Consider the following 21,632-nt stretch of genomic DNA (forward strand, 5'->3'; position numbering starts at 1 on the left):
AAACACCACTTCAACTCGCAATGCAGTGTAACTTTGTGGGAAAAAAACCAAATCAAGATAGCTCGTCCTTTTGCACTGGGAAAAATACTATCATCTGGGAAACTCCTGGAAGGATAGAGGGAATGATTAGGGTGAAATGGAAAAAGGATGCAGGTACGTTGTGTAACCAATCGGAACGCAAATTTGCCCGCGGAAATTGTTTCAATGTCTGATGATTGGATTGTTTGGCAAGTGGCTGTATCACGATATGTTTTCAAAAAGAAAATCGTCCCGCTTTAAATATAACAGGAGACGCTTGGAGAAATTGGTTTTTTACATTTTTTTCTCTTTCACTTTTTCCTTTTTTTTCTTTCCTCATCACTATGACCGGTATGGAAGCCCCCTATCAAGCTAGCTACGCCTACCTCAGCGAGCGCATTCCCGAAGAATTCAAGAATCTCGAATTGGGTATCATTTGCGGCTCCGGTCTCGGTGGTCTTGTCGATACCATTGATGCTTCGACCAAGGTCGAAATCCCCTATGGTGAAATTCCCGGTTTCGTTGTGAGCACAGGTAAGGGTCGTCACTGGGGGCTTGAAACAGAGAGATCTGGCTGTGAATGTATGGAAACGATGAAGGTTAACGAAATATTTTGCACTCATAGTTGCTGGTCATGCCGGTAAGCTCGTGTTCGGCCATTTGGGTGAATCCCGTATCCCTACCGTGTTCATGGTCGGTCGTTTCCATTTCTATGAAGGCCACACCATGCAACAGTGCACTCTCCCTGTCCGTGTTATGAAGCTTTTGGGTGTCAAGTACTTGATCGTGACCAATGCTTGCGGCTCCTTGAATCCCGACAACAAGGTTGGTGATTTGATGATCATCAACGACCATCTTTCCATTCCTGGTGTTGCTGGCAATCACCCTCTCCGTGGTCACAACGATGAGACCTTTGGTCCCCGTTTCCCCGCTGTCTCGGACGCTTACACTTACTCCTTGCGCAAGATTGCTTTCCGCGCCGCTTTCGATGTCGGCATCTCTCCCGATGACATCCGTGAAGGTGTTTACGCCATGGTTTCTGGTCCCAGTTTCGAAACTCGTGTCGAGGCCCGTTACTTGGCCTCCATTGGTGCTGATGCTGTTGGCATGTCGACCATTCCCGAAGTCGTGGTTGCCCGTCACGCCGGTATCAAGTGTCTGGGTATCAGTTTGATCACCAACTTGGTCGTGTCTGCCCGTGGCAAGGACGCCAAGCTCGAAGTGCTCCGTGAACGTGGTTTGACCGATAAGGAGGATACTGAAATCGATACCGAAGCAACCATTGCTAACCATGAAGAAGTCTTGGAAACCAGCGCTCGTAGAGCTGGCGATATGCAGCGCATGGTCAAGAGAATTGCTGATTTATTGGCTACTGAAAAGGACCTTTAAATAAGTCACCTTGAATAGGGTGAGGTTTAAAGGTGGACGGCGGGTGGGAATTGTATTATAGTCTCTTTTTTGTTTTTTTACATAAGAAGTTTGTCTTATTTTGTTTATAAAACGTGATTCATCTGTTATAATCATCACTTTTTCATTTCACCGTGTTTGGATGCATATGATCTTTTCTTATCCGCGGCTGAAGTTGACTTGCAAGCCATGCCGTCAGGCTCCTTATATCGCGCAAGATTTCACACGCAATCATCGATTGCCTAAAAAGGAACAATATTGAGTCGGATTTTCCCGACAATCACTCATCTCGATTCTTTTTTATCCAAAAAAAGGGGTGCTAACCTCCATTTACATTGTTTCCCCCATCCATTGCATAGAGTTTGAAAATGATAACTCACGAGAAATTAGATACACTACCTTGTCTACATAAAGTAGTTAAACAATAATTGTTTTGTATCCGTGGCCCGCCAATCGATGCTGATCCCGGTGTTCTGAAAGAAAGGAGAGCTTATCTTTTGTCGTTGTTTCCGATGGTAGAAATATGAATTAAATTTGATTGGATAATTAGTGTAAAGTCCGTTCCAATGAGATTTGATAGAATGAACGAGAACAATTATGTATAAAGAAAAATGGTCAAAGTGGCTTTTTTAGTAAAATGTAAGAGCAGAATCACAAGTGGTTTGAATGATGAAAGCTGATGGGTGCGATCGGAGTCAAGTGGCTGACCACTAAAGAATTTTGACTCAACCCCGGCCAAATTTTGCGGTGTGCCCAGGATTTTTTATTAAATAGGTTTCTGTTCCCCCGAAGCTTATTCTACGCTTCTTCCTTCCCTTACTTCCCCTTTCCACTTTTTCCATTATGTACAACTTGGCCAAGGTGTCTCGTTCCCGATTTGCTCCTATGCTCACCCGCAATGTATGTATCCTACCTGAAAAAAAACAAAGCAGTAACTGTTGTGTACCTGTCATCAATCAATCTAACATGTTACTTTCTCCTCTTTTAGGTGGGTGCCAGCGCCACCATGGCTCGCTCTTACAGCTCGGCCATCAATGGTCCCGTTATTGGTATTGATTTGGGTACCACCAACTCCTGTGTGTCCGTCATGGAAGGCAAGAACCCTCGCGTCATCGAAAATGCCGAAGGTGCCCGCACTACCCCTTCCGTTGTCGCCTTTGGCAAAGACGGGGAACTTTTGGTCGGTCAAGCTGCCAAGCGTCAGGTAAAGTATTGTGATCTCTGGATGGATTCTTTCAGATCTTTACTTTGTAGGTGGAGGGGATGTGAGGTTGTAGAGAGGGGATGGCGCAGCCATTTCCCTTGGTCCCAGATGGATAGGGATGGACAAATGAATGATCTCGGAATGAGAGTTATGTGAGCTTGGTGGACTAATGTGATGGATTTTCGGTTAGGCTGTCGTGAACTCTCAAAATACCATCTACGCCACCAAGCGTTTGATCGGTCGTCAGTTCAAGGATTCGGCTGTTCAGGCTGATTTGAAGGCTGTCTCTTACAAGATTGTTCCCCACACCAACGGTGATGCCTGGGTTGAAGCTCAAGGCAAGAAGTACTCTCCTTCTCAAATGGGTGCTTTCGTCTTGGGTAAGATGAAGGAGACTGCCGAAGGTTTCCTTGGCAAGAAGGTCAAGCACGCTGTCGTCACTGTGCCTGCTTACTTCAACGATGCTCAGCGTCAAGCCACCAAGGATGCTGGTAAGATCGCCGGTCTTGAAGTCTTGCGTGTGATCAACGAACCTACCGCTGCCGCTCTCGCCTACGGTCTTGACAAGGCCGGTGACAAGACCATTGCTGTCTACGATTTGGGTGGTGGTACCTTTGATATCTCCGTTCTCGAAATCCAAAACGGTGTGTTTGAAGTCAAGTCCACCAATGGTGACACCGCTCTCGGTGGTGAAGATTTCGACTCCCACTTGGTTCGCTTCGTCATTGAAGATTTCAAGAAGGAATCCGGTCTCGATCTTTCTACTGATCGTATGGCTATTCAGCGTATCCGTGAAGCTTGTGAAAAGGCCAAGATTGAATTGTCTTCCACTGTCCAGACCGATATCAACTTGCCTTACATCACCGCCGATGCTTCCGGTCCCAAGCATATCAACACCAAATTGACCCGTGCCAAGTTCGAAACCATTGTTGGTGACCTCGTTCAGCGCACCGTTCCCCCCTGTGAGAAGGCTATCAAGGATGCCGGTATCTCTAGCAAGGATATTGGTGATGTCATTCTTGTCGGTGGTATGTCTCGTATGCCGAAGGTCGTTGAGACTGTGAAGAGTGTGTTTGGTAAGGAACCCAGCAAGTCGGTCAACCCTGATGAAGCTGTGGCTATGGGTGCTGCTATCCAGGGTGGTGTTTTGGCTGGTTCCGTCACCGACATCTTGTTGCTCGATGTCACTCCTCTTTCTCTCGGTATCGAAACCCTCGGTGGTGTGTTCACTCGTTTGATCAACCGTAACACTACCATCCCCACCAAGAAGGCTCAAGTTTTCTCCACTGCCGCCGACGGTCAAACCCAGGTCCAAGTCCGTGTGTTCCAGGGTGAACGTGAATTATGCCGTGACAACAAGTTGTTGGGTGACTTCAACTTGACCGGTATTCCTCCCGCTCCCAAGGGTGTTCCTCAAATTCAGGTCGAATTCGACATTGATGCTGATGGTATCGTCAACGTCAGCGCCAAGGACAAGGCTACCAACCGTGATCAATCCATGACCATTGCTGCCTCTTCCGGTTTGAGCAATGATGAAATCGAAAACATGATCCAGCAAGCTGAAGCCAACGCTGAAGCCGATCGTGCTCGTCGTGATACCATTGAAATGGCCAACCGCGCCGATTCCGTTATGAGCGAAACCGAGAAGGCTATGGATGACTTCAAGGAGCAATTGGATAAGGCCGAAGCTGACAAGCTCAAGGAAAAGATTGCTGCTCTCCGTGGCGAAGCCATGAAGGCTCAATCCGGTGACGCTGCCGTCAACCCTGAAGAATTGAAGGCCAAGATTGACGATCTCCAACAGAGCAGCTTGAAGCTCTTCGAGATGGTATACAAGAACCGCGCTTCCCAAAACGACGGCGGTGCCGCCCAAGAAAACTCTGGCTCCAACCCCCAGTAAAAAAAGTCTAACATCTGATCACAACACCTCCAATTTATTCAAGGAATGCAAAAAAGAACAGAAGAAAAATTAAATATCCTTATTGTAGATTAGAACCTATAGATGTCGTAAATACGATTTCATCGCGATGCAATGTTAATATCCTCTATTCATTTTTTTTTATCAAACACCACCCCCATTTACATGTTATCAATACTATTTGATTGATTCATTCTATCAACACTGCTGATATTTCATGATGCTTGATCTATTTTTTTTATCACAAAATTTGTGAGACTCTGAGACTCGCAATTATCAACTGCTCACTCAACACCGGTATATTCCATGCACTAGTACCTTGCCCCTATATATCCTTGTTCTCCACACTTATGATGTAATTGTGTTTAGCTGCACGCGCTATAAGATGAAGCGGTTTACCATGCCCATATAAAATAACAGAATCATCCCTGTCACTGCGAACTCACTGCTTCGTCAATGAATAAGAATGCATTCACTGGAAGGCAGACATTCACTCTTGGCGGATAAAAGATAATTAAATAAAAAGGTGTTTTTTAATCGAGAGATTGCTGAGCATCGGTTAAACATTATGATATCAATTTGGGGCGTGCTATGGAATCGTCAACATGCCGTGTGCAGAATCTTTCCGATCGAGAGAATTTAGGTGCGTCTAAACGATTTAGTGGTGCTTCTTGTCCTTGAGGAAAAAGTATTCGAAACCACAGTATGCGGTGAAAGCGACGGTGGCAATGCCGAGACCAGGGAACAAGGTTCTGAAATTGGAGCTCTTGGAGAAAATGGGGTGCTTTCTCCAGGCTTCACGTCTAGCCCAGGGATCGTGATATACAGGAGTCTTTACTTGTGCTTCGGTGTGGCTTCGGAGAGACATGATTAACCGGTCGTTTCTATTGCCAAAGAGAAAAGCAGACTTATTGAAACAGGCAGCCAGATTATTGACAAACAAGAAGCCCTGCCTGCCTCGCGCGCGAAAAAACATCCCAAGTGACGTCACAAAAAAGTCACATCGTGCCAAACTGAGTTCTGATTGCCGTTTTCGCTGATCATTTTTGGAATTTTCGTATGTTTTGTTGGACAGAAGCATCGCATAGATTACTTCCTTATTATGATCTGGTTTTTCTCGTTTCCTAATGAGACTTTAAATTCCTTAAGCCAAGCTTTGAATTATTTCAATTTCTAACTATAACTTGTAAAAAACTTCTGAGTATTAGTCTTGTTTATGATACATGGATATCGAAAAACGAAGCGTAATAGGATGTCCGGGGCGAAGCTGGCGGCGCCATTTTGCGCTCTCGCAAGTCTATTTATTTCTTGATATCCATGGTTCTGCATGAGGTCTTGAACATGCTTTTTGTGGAAGGTAAAGAGCTCACGCATATCATATCAACACAACTAGAGCAGTGGGAGCCATCGCTTGATGCACGCGACGCGATTTGATAAGTGAGTCAAAGGAGCTTCTCCGCTGAATCTAGACAAAGACAATTTGTTGCAAGCGTGCAGCTACTTCCGTGTCCAAATGCGTCATGAAGAGCGTCTAAAAAAATAGGAAAAAAGCATCCTCCTGTGCATTGGTCGAGCCGAATCCGATATGTATTTTCGTGCTTACGGGAGATCACAATGAAAAAGTCATTCGGATCAACGTTTATGAGTGACATTAGGTTCTACGTAGGTGAATTCTCACTTTCATTCGAGATTTGCTATGTGTGTTTTGGGTTGGCAGCCCTCTTGGTGAACTAATTGTATTGGCGAGTTTCAATCTTGAAAAAATTTTGGATAAATCGATAAATCCGCGATCGAAAATTCCGACATGTTGCCGCAGCAACAGTGTGTGAAAAATTCCGCGTTGTGATACATGAGCTGCAGACGAAGACGCCCGACGTTTTGGTTTCGCCAAGGTATATAAGCACAGCGAAGGCAAGAAACTAGCATTTTTTGTCAAATTTTAGTCTGCTCATACGAATAAAATGAGTCAATACGACAATCCCGATTTCTTCGCTTCATACAAACTAATGAAGCGTTCGCAAGATGGTCTTGCTGGCGCTGGCGAATGGCATGAGCTGAAAAACATGATTCCTGATCTCAATGGCAAGCGATTGTTGGATCTTGGTTGTGGCTACGGCTGGCATTGCATCTATGCGGCGCAGCAAGGAGCTAGTAAAGTGGTCGGCATTGATCTCTCTCAAAAAATGATTCAGCAAGCTCAAGAAACCAATAATGCCCCCGTCATCGATTACGAATGTTGCGGTATCGAACAGTATAGTTATCCAAAAGACACTTTCGACGTCGTCATCAGCTCGCTAGCTTTCCACTATATTGCGTCCTTCAGTGACATTTGTGCCAACGTGAAACAAACACTTGTCAACGGTGGAGATTTCGTGTTCTCTGTGGAACATCCTGTTTTTACGGCGCACGGATCCGGTGACTGGATTTATGATGAAAATGGCAAGCCCAAGTACTGGCCTGTCGATCGCTACTCCATGGAAGGAGAACGCCATCCCAACTTTTTGGGTCACGACATCAAAAAATATCACAAGACACTGGCCACCTATGTCAACACTTTGATTAATCATGGCTTTACCCTCACCAAGTTCGTCGAACCTCTACCGGAAGGTCTGAAAGAAATCTGTACACTGAACAACGGATCTGAACCTTTACCTGATCTTCCAGAAGCAATGTATGACGAAGGTCGCCGTCCAATGATGTTATTGATTTCAGCCAAGCTGACAAAATAAAGAAGAAGAAGAAAGCACCGCCTACTTGCATCCTGGTGCAAGAATACGCCACATCCGTCCCATCTTTAAATAACTCATTCTAAAAACATTGCGTGAGATGTTTTCACTGCATTAAACATATTATTCAGTTGGCTGGTTCCATTTACGGGAAAAAAAAAGATCGAACATGAAAATAACGTGAATCGCATAGGTGGTATTACTGCATCTTCCGGAACAAATTGCAAGTAGAGCAGCCCATGTTATTGAAAAAATTGTGTTTAGAACAGCAGACATGTAATGTTATATTCGAAGCAATCGTCGTTCTCAGATAGTTTATTAATATCCCACTTTCCATGGGATGGCGAACATTGTGAGATAACGAGAATGTTCACGAGGAGAAACTAAGAGTTGAAACAGTCAACAAACAATTGGCAATTACTTTTCTTCCCAACATAGATTGCTTCACGATTGACCGCGGTTAAGCTGCTTGTCTCAGGACCTCAACTACAGTATTTCATAACAAAAATACAAGGCTTTGACATGGAAAATACTGGAAACCTTTCTCAACGTGCGCTAACGAACCTCGCCGTCACCTGTCCCATGCGCACGGCGTTTCTCGGAGCGCTGTCATCGCTGTACCATGCAACAGACAACCCGGCAGGAGCCATCAATTTGGGAATGGCTCAGAATGATCTAATATGCAACGAGATGTTGGAAAAAGTATAACCACACCCCCATGCTGCATTTGAGCCGTGACAAGAAACTCAATAATGAAAAATCTCATTTTAGATATCCTCTTCCACGCCGCTGCGGGAAGTGGTTAGTGTTATTAAGGATTTCGTATTACGCATTTTCTACGGCTAAAATAGGCGATGTAGGATCTAAGTTATGGCGACCCACACGGTTCCAAGCGCCTTCGAGGTCGACTGGCCGGCTTTTTCAACACATATTTCAACCCTCATACACCTGTTTTGGACAACCATATCCTTGTGACGCCTGGTGCGGGAGCGGCCGTGTACCAATTAGCAACTGTCATTGCTGATGTCGACGAGTACATTATGGTTCCCAGTCCCTACTATGGCACCTTTGATTTAGATATTCGCCTCAACACAGGCATCCGCATTTTTACTGTGGGCATTTTTCACACTGAAACGCTATCCGTGGACTTTGTGCTGTTGCACAGAGCAATGGAGAAAGCGACCAGCCAAGGATTGCGAGTCAAGGCCATTCTGATCAACAATCCGCATAATCCTTTGGGACAGTAAGTGAAATATGCCGATGGGTTGCAACACGAATCTCATCACCTGGCGTGCAATCGATTTCAAAAGGTGCTTCAGTCGTGAGGACATCAAGTTATTCATTTATTTCGCGTCGCGTTACAACATTCACATCATCTTCGATGAAGTTTATGCATTATCCACGTTTAGTCCTTTTCTTCGCGAGGAGACAAATCAAGGGGACCATACTAGCGTTCGCGATAAATTGGCGGAAAGTCCCTTTTGTTCCGCTTTGGCGGTGGACAATGTGCCGCAACTTATCGATCCCAAGCTGGTTCATGTTGTTTACAGTTTATCGAAAGATTTCGGTTTGAATGGTCTTCGCGTAGGATTCATCATTGATCAATACAACGACTATCTGAAGCAAGCGTTAATATTAACTTCGTAAGTTTCTCGACATTGATCGTCCCTGATACCTAACGCTGGATTTTTGTCGGTAGGTCTTTCAGTTACATATCAACGGTGACCGATCGACTAGTTTACAACTTATTTTCTGATACAGTATGGATCGACAAGTAAGCCATCAATATGACAAAGTATCAGTTCTTGAGACGTAGTAGTAAATTTATTCGGAATGTCACAGACTCATTCATACAAATCTGCAACGGTTGGCGGCATCCTACATCCGTACCACCTCTTTCCTTTCATCGCATAACATCAAGTTCTTTCCTGCCCAGTCAGGTCATTTTCTATTTCTCGATTTGCGAGATGATTTACGCAAAAGATGCGGTGACATACCAACGTTCAGCGACGAAGCAGATTTACTGAATGACCTACTTCACAATGGTGTTTACATAGCACCCGGCGAAGGGTTCCACACCGTTGAACCAGGCTTTTTTCGTATGACCTTTTCTGTTGAATGGAATACGCTCAAACGCGGGTTACAGATACTGTATCATACGCTAAGAAGTGAACCGGCCACCCACGCCAACAAAGTCTGATTGCGTCCAGATAAGTTTTATGCCAGTAATAGAGCTGTGTTTGGATATAGTGCTTGTATTTAAATATACTTTGGATATCGATTCGAATAGCAGATCAACTATTTCGAAGGAAGGGTAACAAAAATGGATAAGAAGTATACTATGACGTGTTTAGGAGGACATGGAAAAGTACTTTTGAGTAGCTGATAAGGCATGATAGCGAACTTCAGGGTCTTGATGGGTCATCAATTCCATGATTCTCTGCTTAGCTCCTACTTCCTGAAGACGTCTGTGACCAAACATTGTCAGCATGCGCTCCACTTTTTATAGCACGAATACAAACTTACTTTCGGCCATCAGACGATGTATACTTGACGTATTGCCCGAGATCATGGCAGGCAATAGCAAGTACCGTTGGGTTATTCGAAGAACTCATCAAGCGCGTCAACAGTCTACGGCAACCGATTTTGTTTATCCATTATTCGGTTCATCCCTTGCTGCAAAGTAGGCTTTACCTTAACAAGTGATAGTCTTGATCATTCAATCGCCCGGCGTTTTGGCGCCAAAAGTTATCGGATTGATGAGGTGGTGTCCATTCCAATTTACCCGTTTCAACTTCGGCCGCATATGCCTCAAAGGTTCTACGCAGAGCGTGTCAACACAGTCAAACTTTTTTGTGCACCATGCCGTTGTATCTCACGACATACGTCAAGCTCTGAAAGTTCTCTTGCAATTGTGTCTTTACAAACTCGATATCCTCCACAATTTCCTGATCGGACCACTTTCTCGTACTTAGATGCTCAGCGAATGGCAGCACTTTGACGACCAGCATCGCCGATAAATTGGCTCGAGGGGCACGCTCAATGAGGTTCTAAAATTGGAAAGCAAGATTATTCTTACATGTAAAAGGTTTCTTGCAATGTCTTGGTCCTTTTTGTGTCTTTCTTTCTTTCTTTTACCTTGAAAATAGCCACAACAACACGGATCACTTTTTCTTTGACGGCGTGTTTCGCAATATCGACCAGGCTAGGCAGCACATCGTGCTTGCTATCAAACCCTTTTTTAAATTCCACCATCATCCTTGTCGCGCAGAATAAAAATAATTACCGGTTGAGTTGAGCCGCAATTTCATCATCAAACGTCAACAGCCAGATTGCAAACGTGATTTCGTAAACCTTTTGAGGGTTATTATTCCCTCGCTTCAAAATAGCCACCAATCTAATCAGTGGGATCGTCAATATGTGCCATCGCGCTCATCATTGATCAGTGCGTCTTACGAGTCTACTGCATGTGGAGTTTGCCAAAATGCTTTGCGGTAAGCTGGTATGTGGAATAGGGCATCAAGGATCTGGATATTAAGCTCGGTGACAGGGGCATTTCTACTCTGCAACTGAAACGTCATCCAGCGGAAAAAGTCACCAATATCGATATCCCGGTGGGAGGTCGAGCTGCATACGTGTGAATGAGTGCACACCTTTATACAATGGGATCGGGCTCTTTGGGGGCATGAACAAAAACATGGAGAGCTTACCATATAAGCAAGGTCAAAATTTTGCTCGCTTGTATACCGATAAACTCGTCGTTGATACGTAGCGCTCTAGGAGAAAGTTCATCAGGATTATCATCGTGTTTCTCGTTACAGATGCTTAGCAAATACTTGCTTATGGAATGGTCCAAAGGGAAAGTCTGGACGCCCAACGCTTGCCTCGTGGAATAAAAAAATTCTTTCATCATGGTCTAATCCATAACAGTCGGGGGGTGGCAATCAAAAATTTTAGCCTTTTTCGAACGTTTCAACAGCCACGGTTGCCTTTCATGCATTTACATACCATTCAACATGTCATGAACTAATACCAGGACTTTTTGAACGGCATCCACTCTAGCCAAATTTTGCATCAATTCCAGATATAAACCCGCATAATGAATGCCGTGCTAGTAAAAATGAAAAGTATTTCACGCAATGTTAAGCGATCTGTTCTGCTTTTGACCGCCTGACCTTTTTTTGGTACCTCCGAAATGATGGACGTGATTTCCTCGGGTGACTTATTCTCGATATGTTCAACCATCACTCTTTCGTCCTCGGTGATCAGTCCTGCTCGTTCATAATCCTAGGTGATTCCAGAAGATGAGTCTAGAGAACATACTCACATAGTACAACCTGTCCGTCCCAATCCGGCATCGCCATTATTAAATGTTTCAAGAATATTTTCCGTTGCCAGGACCAGCTGAAGCAAAAAACCGCCTTTTCCTTATCCCACATTTTCTACCCGTGCCACAGCGTATGCGTCGCTCGTCCTCAATGAGTTACCTGCCATGGTATAGGTTCATGTCTTATTTTCTCCAGCAAATCATCCAAGTAAGGGTGCGAAATGATGCTGAGGGTGACATCCTTGATCAAGTCCTCACGTGCAATGGCCGAACTTGGACAGATATCACTGGAGGAAGGCACAACTATCGACTGAGCTGATAACATGGGGTGTAACGCGTGTAGAAATATACAGGAAGAAGCAGTGAAAGATGAACTGTTTTATCGAGACGGCGGGATTCCGATTTTTAAAGGGGGCGGTGACGTTTTAGGATCATGCACAAAGCTATCTCAAATTTAGGTTTTGAAACGTGTAGCATCTTGCAGTCCCCTTGATAGAAAAGGCTGAACAATCCTGGACCTTTCCTTTGAAAAGGGTGATGTTTTTATTCTCAACTACCTTAACGAAGCACTTGCCCAAGGTGTACCCCCATCAACAGTAAATAACACCTACAAAGACACATGCCATAATGGTGCAAGGTGGCCGGGTCCCGACCATGTGCTGAAAACCAAGTGAAAACAAAGGAAGACAAACCTCTATCTGTCTAACAAAGCCCACCTTTGATGACGTCTTTATATCCTTTGGTTTTTGCCCGCCATTTTAAATAACTTTTAACTTGACTTTATTATGTTACCCACTTTTTCTTTAATTTTGTTGATTTTATCAGTTAAACTGAGGCGGTGTTACCGATTACAGAACACTGTTTGTTGATGGACCAAAAAATATTACGGTTCTCTTTAAGCCTTGATTTGCATGTCTGTAAATGGTCTTCTTTTTTTTTTTTTAACCGTGGGCTCTTCAAGGAGTCGAGAAAAGAAAAAAAAAATGCAGCAAGACCTTGCCTTTTCTCATGATTACCATAATAGGCAGTTATGACGTCTCTTTCATCTCAACCGCGACCGACAATCGTCGTTTTTTATTTTTTCCAAAAAAACTCTCCCTCCTCCCTTTTATTCTTTTTACACCAGCAGACGTCTTCTTAAAAATATCATGGCCTCCAGACAAACTCAACAAGCTAACCAAGGACAAAGAAAATCGTATCAGTTTAAGCTGGTTCTTCTTGGTAAATAATCCAACCTCGCTATCAGCACCGCTGCTTTATCGCCGTTCTCTCTCTCTTCATCTGCTTACATATGCTCTCTTTTAAATAGGAGAATCGGCAGTGGGCAAATCTAGGTATGGCCCCATTTGATAATATCAGTGGAAGAAACTGCGCTTTTATTTCGAAGAACTGTGTTTTAATGCTGAGTATTTTAGCTTGGTAATGCGATTTGTCAAGGATCACTTTGATGAATACAGAGAAAGCACCATTGGCGGTACGTTTAACCTCATCCGTTATTTTCTCAACGGTGCGTTGTGCTCACTTTATCTTTATGTCTTGTTCCAGCCGCTTTCCTTGCACAAACTATTACTCTGGACGATAACACGACGGTGAAATTCGAAATTTGGTACAGTTTTTCAATAACCGTTCATAATGTTCATCATGGGCAACGAAAAAAAAAAAGAGTGCTTTAGCTCTAATGGTTGGCTGCGTCATTAGGGATACGGCAGGTCAAGAACGATACAAGGTAAGCCATCCAAACCCTTCAGCTAATGAAACAATATTGTCGGATAGGTTCATTCATTTTTCGCTAATTTCATGTATTCAATAGAGCTTGGCGCCAATGTACTACCGCAATGCAAACTGCGCTGTGGTTGTCTATGATATTACACAAGCTGTAAGTTTTGGTCTTTTGTGTTTTTTTCTATGACTTGGCCCTTACATATATATATACCTATTCATTGACTTTTTGAAATTTGTTTGCATCTGTTATGTACACAGTCATCATTGGATAAGGCAAAGGCTTGGGTGAATGAATTACAACGTCAAGCCGATCCAAATATTGTGATTGCCTTAGCAGGAAATAAGAGTGACCTTGAATCTCGACGAGCTATTGAAACCCAGGTGAGAAAAAGTGGGATTTTGACCTCTTCATGTGACAAGCAGAAGCATCTTTTTTTTTTATCATGGCGTTCTTGCTCATACGTGGAATCACATTATCTCACCTCATTTTTTTTATATGTATTTTACAGACGGCGCAAGAATATGCCGATGAAGCGGGACTGTTATTTTTTGAGACCTCGGCAAAGACGGCTCACAATGTGACGGAATTGTTCACTTCGATAGCAAAGCGTATGCCTCTTGATCAGCTTGCTGACAGCACACGTGGCAGAAACAGAGGACTGGATGGTCGCGGAGTTGATTTAGACCGCCCAACGAATGTAAATGGATGTGCCTGTAAGTAATAATTCCTTTTTTTTTTTTTCCCGAAATGACATGCATTTTCAATATCAGAGGATATTTGATTAATCACTCGAATTTTGGTTGACCCAGGTTAAATTTGCCAATATATATCCACCTTTTTCGTCGCCATTTCCGTCATTTTTGTATTGTTACTCACGCTTTCTTTTTCATTGCGCGCCTCCGACTTACTGTTGTTAATCAATCTATTTGCTTCACCTGCTTTTCAGTGTCCACTTTCTTTCCGCTGATATTTCTTCTTTTTTTTTTTCTTTTCCCGACAATCACCGAATGTCATGATCCTTTCGTTTTTTTTTTTAAGCAATATAAACTAGGTTAATGTTCGCTTATGGTCACTGCGCTTATACATATTTGTCGATAATGATCATTAGACTTCGACAACAGAGATTAGAAAATGATGGATCAGAGAGATGGCAATAATATTTTGCCCAAAAATTAACAGGAATGCATGAAAATGGGAGCTTGATAAAAAGGAAATTAAAAAAAAAGAGAGAAGTAGCTTGCTAATTAACGACGTCGTGATCGACTACTGGGCACCGGTGTGCTTGATTTGGATCGTCCACCTTTCTTCTTCTTCAGAAACAAAATAAAAATAGTGATTCAGTAAAATTTTTCGGTATAGCATTTGATTATTGCGGCTTTTTTTTTTACCTTTTTCTCTTCTCTATATCGTTCTTCGATTTCCGCATTTTCTTTCTGGATCAATCCGATCAGAGTGTTGCATCTCCTTGCGATTTCTTGAGATGTCCTTGATTTGAGGAACCAATCAAAACGGAATAACGGCGATTCCCTGATTTCGCGACGAATATAGTCATACACATTTTCTGTGCCGTAACCATATTTTTCCAACATCACTACCAGGAATCGATCCTCTTCTTCTGTATAATGTTTGCCTTTGGTAGGCTGCGTATAGTGAATCTTCAACTGCTGTAAAGGCATACGATGACGGGCCACTTTTTCCGTCAATTGTTCTTGGATTTCGGCCTGTTTCTCTAATTCGTTTTCGCCTTTTTCGATTTTTGAAATTTGTCTATCATAATCTGTTTGAAAAAAAAAGAATTGCACACGTTTAGCATCCAAGCCGATCTTCTGAAAGGGATATCCTGAACATACCTGCTATTTCTTTATATCGGGACCAAAACACTTTGGAATATTTCTTTACTTCATCCAAGGTTTTGCCTTCAATTTCGGTAACAATGGCCGCCAAGTTTTGTCTGGAAACGTAGGAAACACAATGAATCAAGGAATCCAAAAAGCTTTTGGTCCGTGAGAATAGTCGTTACCTGCCATATTTTGCGCAAGCGTTGATAAAGCTATAGAAATCCTTTTTGCTCCAATTAGAAAATCCCTAAGAGTTATTCATGGGTCAGTACTCAATAAATCGATGTTGGGTCAATGCAGGCTGCAACTATGTCAAATAATTACCTTTGCATATAATGTCTTGCGTTCTTCTTCTTCTTTCTCCGTTAATGGTTCGGCTATTGATGCGTTAGATGACCTGCAATCAAGTGACGAGTTCCGGGGACCAACCTTCATCGATCTTTTGTTGTTCTTCTGCCCTTTCGTTTTCCAAGGCCTCCATTTCTTCTGCATCACCTGTATCAGCTACCGGTGGGATTTTGTAACCGAGCGATTTCTACTCGCCAGTGTAAGCTCAAATCAACATGGAAACAAATAAATAAAAAAAACCAAAAAAGTAAGACCCTTTACCCTCAAGTACAACGTGTCCTTCTCATTCAAATCGGCTAAACGCGGCGGGAAGAATTGGAAATCCTCACTAAAGATCCAAAATTAAAAAGTGTTAGTATTATATTCAAAATTGAAAGCGAGAAAAAAAATATACTGACATGGCATAACGTTTCGGACGAGGCGCTTTGGTGGATGGAGTTTTGTGTGATATACGGAGCGCCTCTTTGTAGTAATCATCGACGGCATAGTTTGCCTTACGCTCGCGTTTGGCCGGACCAAGCCAAGAGAGACCAATACCCGCCGCTTTACGCTAGCAATAAAGTATTTTTTTGAGTATCCGCAAATAACGACATTATAACGGCTCGTCACTTACCTTGTTACTCCAGTCCTGACCATTCCATTGGTAGGCACTTTCCGATGTAAAGTTTTTAAGGTCGTCTATATTATAATTGGAATATTTCTTGTTCAATTCCGCTGTCTTCTCTTCGCCTTGGCGCAGAATTTCGTCAATGTCGTCGTAGTTTGTATCATCGTCGGTTTCGGCTTCTTTGAAAATCTTTTCCGCACCATGTTGAATCATGGTCAAGAGCTCATCTTTGCTGGCCGCTTATTTTTTTTAAATAGAGAAAGAAATGGAGCAAATGAATTGTCGATATGTTGTCACTCGGTCCGATCACACAAATTATATATTCGTACCTTTTTGTTGTGGCATCATGCGACCTTGTTGGATAACCAGCTGATCTAATCGCAGCTTTTGCGCGGCTCTCTCGAGCACCTTTTCTTCAATAGCGTTCTAATATATCGAATTGGCGCCATGAGAATGATAGCTCACAGTGACACAAACAATGATCATTCTTGATATACCTCAGTGACAAGTCGGAACACGTATACTTGCTTCGTTTGACCGATACGATGCGCACGATCCATCGCTTGAAGATCCACTTGAGGGTTCCTATATCAATTCATGTCAACATGCTGTGAACAGGTTCTGTCATCATTCGAGGAATACGCACCAATCGCTGTCGTAGAGAATAACAATGTCAGCCGAGGTCAAATTGATACCCAGGCCACCTGCGCGGGTGGTCAATAAAAAGATAAACTTGTCGCTGTCAGGTTTGTTGTATTCATCAATGGCATCGATACGCTCTTCTTGTCCAGTCTGACCGTCAATACGACAATAGCCTATTGGTAACAGCGCGGATCGTGTTATCAGTATTTTGTTATTTACAAATGACACCGAGCGACGTCAAGACATTACCATAGCCTTTCCACCAACAGTAATCTTCCAAGATATCCAAGACGCGACTCATTTGACTGAAAAGCAAAACGCGTGAACCTTGAGCTTTGAATCTTGTGAGCAACTTGTCCAAGACAAGCATTTTGCCCGCATTGTCCACGATGTGTTGATCCGTGGTATATGGCGGACCAGGTTCCTAATTCCTCCAGTTTAATTTTTCCTGCAACTGATCCTTTTTTTTCTAGCCGCTCTAATACTTACGGCGCCATCAAAGAGGTAAGGATGATTGCAGCATTTACGGAGCTGCATGACAATATTGAGCAGTCTCGTTTTTCCTTCCCTTTTGGACATACCGACCGCGCCTAGTAAATCAGCCACAACGATCAGCATGCATATTTAGTTTGGCCCATGCTCGGTACCCAAGCTTACCGTTGATAGCGTCAATATCCTTTTCAAGGATTCGTTGATACCACTGGCGTTGCATGGGGCTCATTTTCACATAAATATTGATCTCCTTCTTGGGCAACAGCGATTTTTCAACATCCGACTTGATACGTCTCAATAAGAAAGGTCGCAATACCTTACAAACAAAGATCGATCAGATCACAAAGCACAGATAATATCAATAGATTATCAGAGTACTTACTTTATGCAATTGCTCAACAATCTTCTTTTGATCGCCACCCTGCTTTTCAAACCACTCATCGAAAACCTCGGACGAGCTGAAAACGTCAGGAAGCAAGAAATTCAGAAGCGCCTTGATCGATAATCGTGAGTAGGGTGAATGACAAAAATATCATGGATATTGCTTATCAAAAAAACTTACCCAAAGTTCGTGAAGGTTGTTTTGCAGCGGTGTACCGGTGATCAACATGCGGTGTTTTGACTGAAGAATACGCACAATTTGCGACAGCATGGAATTTTCGTTCTTGATACGATGCGCTTCGTCAATGATGATGTATTCCCAGGAAATCTTCTTGAGCTGCGTTTTCTCCATCAGACAAATCTCATATGAAGTAATGCATACTTCAAAATCAAGTGGTTGAATGCGTGATTTGATCAATTCGGCCTACATGAAAAAAAAAAAATTTAAGGCAAATGAGTTTTGATGCATTGATAGTGCTTGCTGGAAGATGTATTTACCCTGTGTTCCTTGTCTCCGTGGAAAACAAAGGCATTAAAGTCGGGTACCCATTTTTTAAATTCGTTGCTCCAGTTATGCAAGGTGGATTTGGGTACAACGACGAGATGAGGACCGGCAATGCCTCGGACATGCTTCAAATAACCGAGAAACGAGATGGTCTGGAGCGTTTTTCCCAAACCCTGGAGATAGACATTTTGTCAGTGACCATAGAATAGAATCCATACTGCGCATCACATATTGATAGACGACATCATACCATCTCATCCGCAAGAATTCCATTGATGCCGTTTTCATAGAGGGAGATCATCCAATTCAAGCCTTGTACCTGATAGTCTCTCAAGGTACCACCGGTGACATCTAATGGCATGAAAGATATCAGTCTGTGCTACAATTTAAATCTATGCGATAAAAATTATAAAGGCTTACAGCTCGGTGATTCGGTAAACACCGTCAATTGTTCACTAGAGGCTCCAGATTCGTCCTTTAATATTTCCTCGTCTTCTTCTTTTTCGGTTTTACGTCTACGTCTGGATCTGTGGTTTGAGAAAAATATCAAAAGTGTCAATGAGAAATGATACGTGACAATCCTTTTCTGATGACGCGTTTACCCCTCTTCTGATTTGTGCATTTCTTCCTCCTTTAAGACCGTTCGCATTGCGTCGTCCTTGACATCTTTCAAGTTCAAAAAATGGGCAAATAATTCCGTCTGGCCCAAAAGATATCGGTAACGCTTCAGACGCGTCTCATACTAAAACGCACCAAAAATAAGAAGATCGCGACAAGGTGAGCCAATGCGGATTGTGTAGGACTGAAAAAAATCGCAGAGAAAAGAAAACGTACAAGAGACTCTTCGCTCTGTTTCTTGTTTAGCACCATCGGTGTTGATGCTCCTGATTCGACATCCTAACAATATGAGAAAAAAAATGAGCGCGAGTCACTAGCGTGCCAAAACGGCATGGATCGTCCAAAACTTACCGATGCCGTTTGTGGCGTGGCTGGACCTTGAGAAGGGTTTAATGGGCTCGCCTGCAGGAAAATAATTAACGTTTTTGCTATCGGTCAATCAGTGAACTGAGATGACCTACATAATCGGTGGGCGTATCGGTAGGTGTATCGGTAGGCTGATCATTGTGATCATTAATCTGATCTACGGCCATAGGATCGACCTGTGACATGTCAGAAAATGTCAGTAACATGCGGCTCAAGTGAGTTTACAGCTTGTTTATAGAATGAGTATCGAACCTTTACTTCAGCTTCAGACATGTGGAATGTTTGCAAGAGAAAGAGCAAATCCTCAAAGCACAATTTCCCAATTTGCAATTTGAGATACGTTTGCGTGACTGCAACCGACATTGCGCGACTGAGAAAAGGGACTGCGAAAGGTGAATGACATTCCCAGCTGGCATCATGGATAACGATGACCCTTTTTATTGGGGTTCTGAAAAAATAAATACTACAATAAATGTTGCTATTATGCAGAGGAAAGATGATCAAAAATGCTAATGTGAGAGAGATCAAGAAACAGGAATGTCGGAAGCCACCGTTTTATACGATGGCGGCCGAATTAAATCGTAGGCTGGCAATTGAGGTTGATCGTTCATAGGCGTGTGTCGCAGGAATTTAGGTTTGGTACGCAACGAGGTATCTTCGATCACCCACGTTTCGGCGTATGACATCAAATCGGGTGGTAATTGAGCTCCCGGCATCAAGGTGCCAAATGTGATGGGGATAGCAAAGATTTTTTTTCTGGTCACCAGTGGTCCGTGCCGTATTTTCACGCTAACGCAAAGTTTATATTCTACAGTGAATCGATTGGAATAGGTGGTTGTAGGCGCTTGATAATATGGTATTGGGAGAGAGGTCATGATATCGACAGCAGAATTATGCGACAAACGATGCTCTAAATGGGTAATGGTCAAGGCTTCGGTGCGAGAGAATGTTTTGTGGACAATGGTGATGTATCTCTTCAAATAAAGGCGAATATTGGAGATCGGGAATTCATATTTATCCGGTGATGATTGAGTGGACTGAAGTGTAAGGGCAATGGGTATATGCTTGGTCTCAAGAAGGTTGAAGGAAACACTCGGTAATCGGAGACGAGCGTGTATGCGGGCCGTGATCTGTGTCTCTTTTTGGAAAGCACTCAATGGCTTTTGCGGGCTGGTTTCGAGAATGGGGTAAAAATGGACGTTGAATGGCGCGGTGTAGAAGGACGTTTCGCCTGGTCGTTCTAGCGATGCAATTAGCGTAAACGTAGTCGCAATGAGATAATGATCAAACGAAGGTGGATAATTGATTAAAGGCATTTCGCACACAAAAGGGAATCGATGTTCTCCTGCTTCCAGAACTGGCCACGGTGCGGCGCGCGTTGCTGAAGAACCCCACAGAGTAGTGCGCACAGCAAACAAGCGTCCATCGTCGTTTTTGATCTTTTCCCATCCCATGGCATCGTAGTTGACTCTTTCTAGAGAAGCAAATCAATACTGAAGAAAAAATTGGAAGCAATATCATCATGACAACTAGAATACAATTTTCAATGTGCCCACAAAAAAGAGAGCAAGATGATCTGGGGTTGCCAAGTGACTCACCTACTGCCTTGAATACGAGTTTCAGGTGTTGCGCAGGCAACGGTTCGGCAAGGGTTATTTTGACATCGCCCTCAAAAACCGATCCGGGATAACATTCGATCTTTCGGGCATGATTGTAATACTGTGGTGCAAAACAAATATCAAAAAGGGTGGGAGCATGTTTCTGCCCTTTGAAGGTATCCATGACCGTCATTTTAGGGAATAATGGGGCAGGTTAATATGAAGAGGGGACACACAGACAACACAAGTTTCGTTAGATCGTTTCGCACACACGCCAAAAGAAAAAATATGGAAAACGAGTTAAAAAAAAAGGAATGATAGAGTTTAAAAGCATGTTTTTGGATCTAAGCTTATTATTCACATGAGTTGCCATTCCAGAGCATAATCTTCACTCAGTCAAAAAGTCCCACGATCATATTTTGCCGGAAAACTAGCCAAACCCACTGCTGCGTTTCAAAATGGTGCTGATAAGGATGCAAGCCGGCGGACCGGAAAAACTAGTGCACTTGCCCCAAATATGCTTATACGGAATGAATTTCCTTTTTGCGGTCCAGATTATAGACGGGTTCTCCCTGGTTATATTTTAAGAGAAGATCTTTTTGCATCCAGTCTTTTTGTGCTGACTCATAGATTGCGAAGACGTTTGATCAGCACCTCGAGATCATTTAATCTGTCCATTGCATTCAGTCTGCGGTTGACAAGGATGACGTTGTCATTATGATTATGTCAGATGTTGTATATGGAATAGGTGATAACTAGAAATTTAAACTCGATGTCTGAATGGACCATTCATAAGTTTTTATTGCGAAACAGGATTGACAAAGTAGACCCGTATCTTTTGTATTTTTTGGTGATACCAAAATCTCGCATGGCTATGTCCTGACTTTCGGTCTCTTACCCCATTGGACAGCCAA

General features: G+C 43.1%; 8 protein-coding genes across 8 annotated transcripts; 4 read left to right on the forward strand and 4 right to left on the reverse strand.

The window, feature by feature from the left end:
- Positions 1–241: 241 nt before the first annotated feature.
- Positions 242–4,725, forward strand: BYT42DRAFT_596449 (hsp7-like protein). The gene is made up of 4 exons (XM_051570932.1): positions 242–552; positions 644–1,362; positions 2,414–2,629; positions 2,820–4,725. The coding sequence occupies exons 1-4, from the start codon at positions 363–365 to the stop codon at positions 4,527–4,529; spliced, it is 2,835 nt and encodes a 944-aa protein (XP_051428264.1). The 5' UTR covers positions 242–362; the 3' UTR covers positions 4,530–4,725.
- A 333-nt stretch (positions 4,726–5,058) lies between these two features.
- Positions 5,059–5,547, reverse strand: BYT42DRAFT_552065 (NADH-ubiquinone oxidoreductase B12 subunit family-domain-containing protein). Its single transcript, XM_051566339.1, has one exon. It carries the CDS (start codon positions 5,521–5,523, stop codon positions 5,206–5,208), a length of 318 nt encoding a protein of 105 aa, XP_051428265.1. The 5' UTR covers positions 5,524–5,547; the 3' UTR covers positions 5,059–5,205.
- Positions 5,548–6,254: 707 nt separating this feature from the next.
- BYT42DRAFT_17068 (methyltransferase, UbiE/COQ5 family) lies at positions 6,255–7,336 on the forward strand. Its single transcript, XM_051562363.1, has one exon. It carries the CDS (start codon positions 6,509–6,511, stop codon positions 7,274–7,276), a length of 768 nt encoding a protein of 255 aa, XP_051428266.1. The 5' UTR covers positions 6,255–6,508; the 3' UTR covers positions 7,277–7,336.
- A 413-nt stretch (positions 7,337–7,749) lies between these two features.
- Positions 7,750–9,473, forward strand: BYT42DRAFT_640868 (pyridoxal phosphate-dependent transferase; the record flags this gene model as incomplete). Its single annotated transcript, XM_051572536.1, has 6 exons — positions 7,750–7,975; positions 8,045–8,074; positions 8,134–8,516; positions 8,593–8,916; positions 8,973–9,047; positions 9,116–9,473. Exons 1-6 carry the CDS (start codon positions 7,796–7,798, stop codon positions 9,471–9,473), a joined length of 1,350 nt encoding a protein of 449 aa, XP_051428267.1. The 5' UTR covers positions 7,750–7,795.
- Positions 9,474–9,623: 150 nt separating this feature from the next.
- On the reverse strand, positions 9,624–11,925 carry BYT42DRAFT_488661 (armadillo-type protein; the record flags this gene model as incomplete). Its single annotated transcript, XM_051563892.1, has 12 exons — positions 9,624–9,741; positions 9,800–9,904; positions 9,968–10,093; positions 10,160–10,323; positions 10,412–10,499; positions 10,560–10,670; positions 10,730–10,900; positions 10,984–11,049; positions 11,093–11,189; positions 11,282–11,384; positions 11,462–11,560; positions 11,761–11,925. 12 exons carry the CDS (start codon positions 11,923–11,925, stop codon positions 9,624–9,626), a joined length of 1,413 nt encoding a protein of 470 aa, XP_051428268.1.
- Positions 11,926–12,276: 351 nt separating this feature from the next.
- Positions 12,277–14,403, forward strand: BYT42DRAFT_17190 (ras family-domain-containing protein). Its single transcript, XM_051562371.1, has 10 exons — positions 12,277–12,513; positions 12,625–12,821; positions 12,910–12,934; positions 13,016–13,074; positions 13,146–13,206; positions 13,299–13,326; positions 13,411–13,476; positions 13,581–13,703; positions 13,832–14,036; positions 14,133–14,403. Exons 2-10 carry the CDS (start codon positions 12,749–12,751, stop codon positions 14,135–14,137), a joined length of 645 nt encoding a protein of 214 aa, XP_051428269.1. The 5' UTR covers positions 12,277–12,513; positions 12,625–12,748; the 3' UTR covers positions 14,138–14,403.
- Positions 14,404–14,567: 164 nt separating this feature from the next.
- Positions 14,568–19,305, reverse strand: BYT42DRAFT_541953 (SNF2 family N-terminal domain-containing protein; the record flags this gene model as incomplete). The annotated part of the gene is made up of 24 exons (XM_051565584.1): positions 14,568–14,633; positions 14,712–15,100; positions 15,174–15,316; positions 15,344–15,408; positions 15,486–15,538; positions 15,591–15,696; positions 15,771–15,837; positions 15,908–16,059; positions 16,123–16,355; positions 16,446–16,542; positions 16,614–16,701; positions 16,763–16,931; positions 16,978–17,182; positions 17,248–17,348; positions 17,416–17,566; positions 17,633–17,743; positions 17,813–18,055; positions 18,130–18,309; positions 18,387–18,487; positions 18,557–18,663; positions 18,739–18,878; positions 18,971–19,033; positions 19,106–19,156; positions 19,216–19,305. The coding sequence occupies 24 exons, from the start codon at positions 19,303–19,305 to the stop codon at positions 14,568–14,570; spliced, it is 3,171 nt and encodes a 1,056-aa protein (XP_051428270.1).
- Positions 19,306–19,526: 221 nt separating this feature from the next.
- On the reverse strand, positions 19,527–21,028 carry BYT42DRAFT_552092 (uncharacterized protein). Its single transcript, XM_051566340.1, has 2 exons — positions 20,719–21,028; positions 19,527–20,594 (listed from the first exon to the last, which is right to left on the reverse strand). The coding sequence occupies exons 1-2, from the start codon at positions 20,909–20,911 to the stop codon at positions 19,645–19,647; spliced, it is 1,143 nt and encodes a 380-aa protein (XP_051428271.1). The 5' UTR covers positions 20,912–21,028; the 3' UTR covers positions 19,527–19,644.
- Between the last annotated feature and the right edge of the window lie 604 nt (positions 21,029–21,632).

Source organism: Radiomyces spectabilis (genome assembly GCF_025331425.1).
Source record: "Radiomyces spectabilis strain NRRL 2753 chromosome Unknown BYT42scaffold_1, whole genome shotgun sequence".
In the NCBI taxonomy this organism is placed as follows: Eukaryota; Fungi; Mucoromycota; class Mucoromycetes; order Mucorales; family Radiomycetaceae; genus Radiomyces; species Radiomyces spectabilis.

What these genes read in the sequence shown, in the direction of transcription:
- BYT42DRAFT_17190 (XM_051562371.1), top strand. Translation starts at nt 12,749, where the DNA reads ATGGCCTCCAGACAAACTCAACAAGCTAACCAAGGACAAAGAAAATCG. An exon ending in ACGGTGAAATTCGAAATTTG is followed by an intron (nt 13,207 to 13,298) that starts GTACAGTTTTTC and finishes CTGCGTCATTAG; the next exon opens with GGATACGGCAGGTCAAGAAC. An exon ending in TCTATGATATTACACAAGCT is followed by an intron (nt 13,477 to 13,580) that starts GTAAGTTTTGGT and finishes TTATGTACACAG; the next exon opens with TCATCATTGGATAAGGCAAA.
- BYT42DRAFT_552065 (XM_051566339.1), bottom strand. Translation starts at nt 5,523, where the DNA reads ATGTTTTTTCGCGCGCGAGGCAGGCAGGGCTTCTTGTTTGTCAATAAT.
- BYT42DRAFT_552092 (XM_051566340.1), bottom strand. Translation starts at nt 20,911, where the DNA reads ATGACGGTCATGGATACCTTCAAAGGGCAGAAACATGCTCCCACCCTT. An exon ending in ACTCGTATTCAAGGCAGTAG is followed by an intron (nt 20,595 to 20,718) that starts GTGAGTCACTTG and finishes TTGCTTCTCTAG; the next exon opens with AAAGAGTCAACTACGATGCC.
- BYT42DRAFT_596449 (XM_051570932.1), top strand. Translation starts at nt 363, where the DNA reads ATGACCGGTATGGAAGCCCCCTATCAAGCTAGCTACGCCTACCTCAGC. An exon ending in CGGTTTCGTTGTGAGCACAG is followed by an intron (nt 553 to 643) that starts GTAAGGGTCGTC and finishes TTGCACTCATAG; the next exon opens with TTGCTGGTCATGCCGGTAAG. An exon ending in CTGGCGATATGCAGCGCATG is followed by an intron (nt 1,363 to 2,413) that starts GTCAAGAGAATT and finishes CTCCTCTTTTAG; the next exon opens with GTGGGTGCCAGCGCCACCAT.
- BYT42DRAFT_17068 (XM_051562363.1), top strand. Translation starts at nt 6,509, where the DNA reads ATGAGTCAATACGACAATCCCGATTTCTTCGCTTCATACAAACTAATG.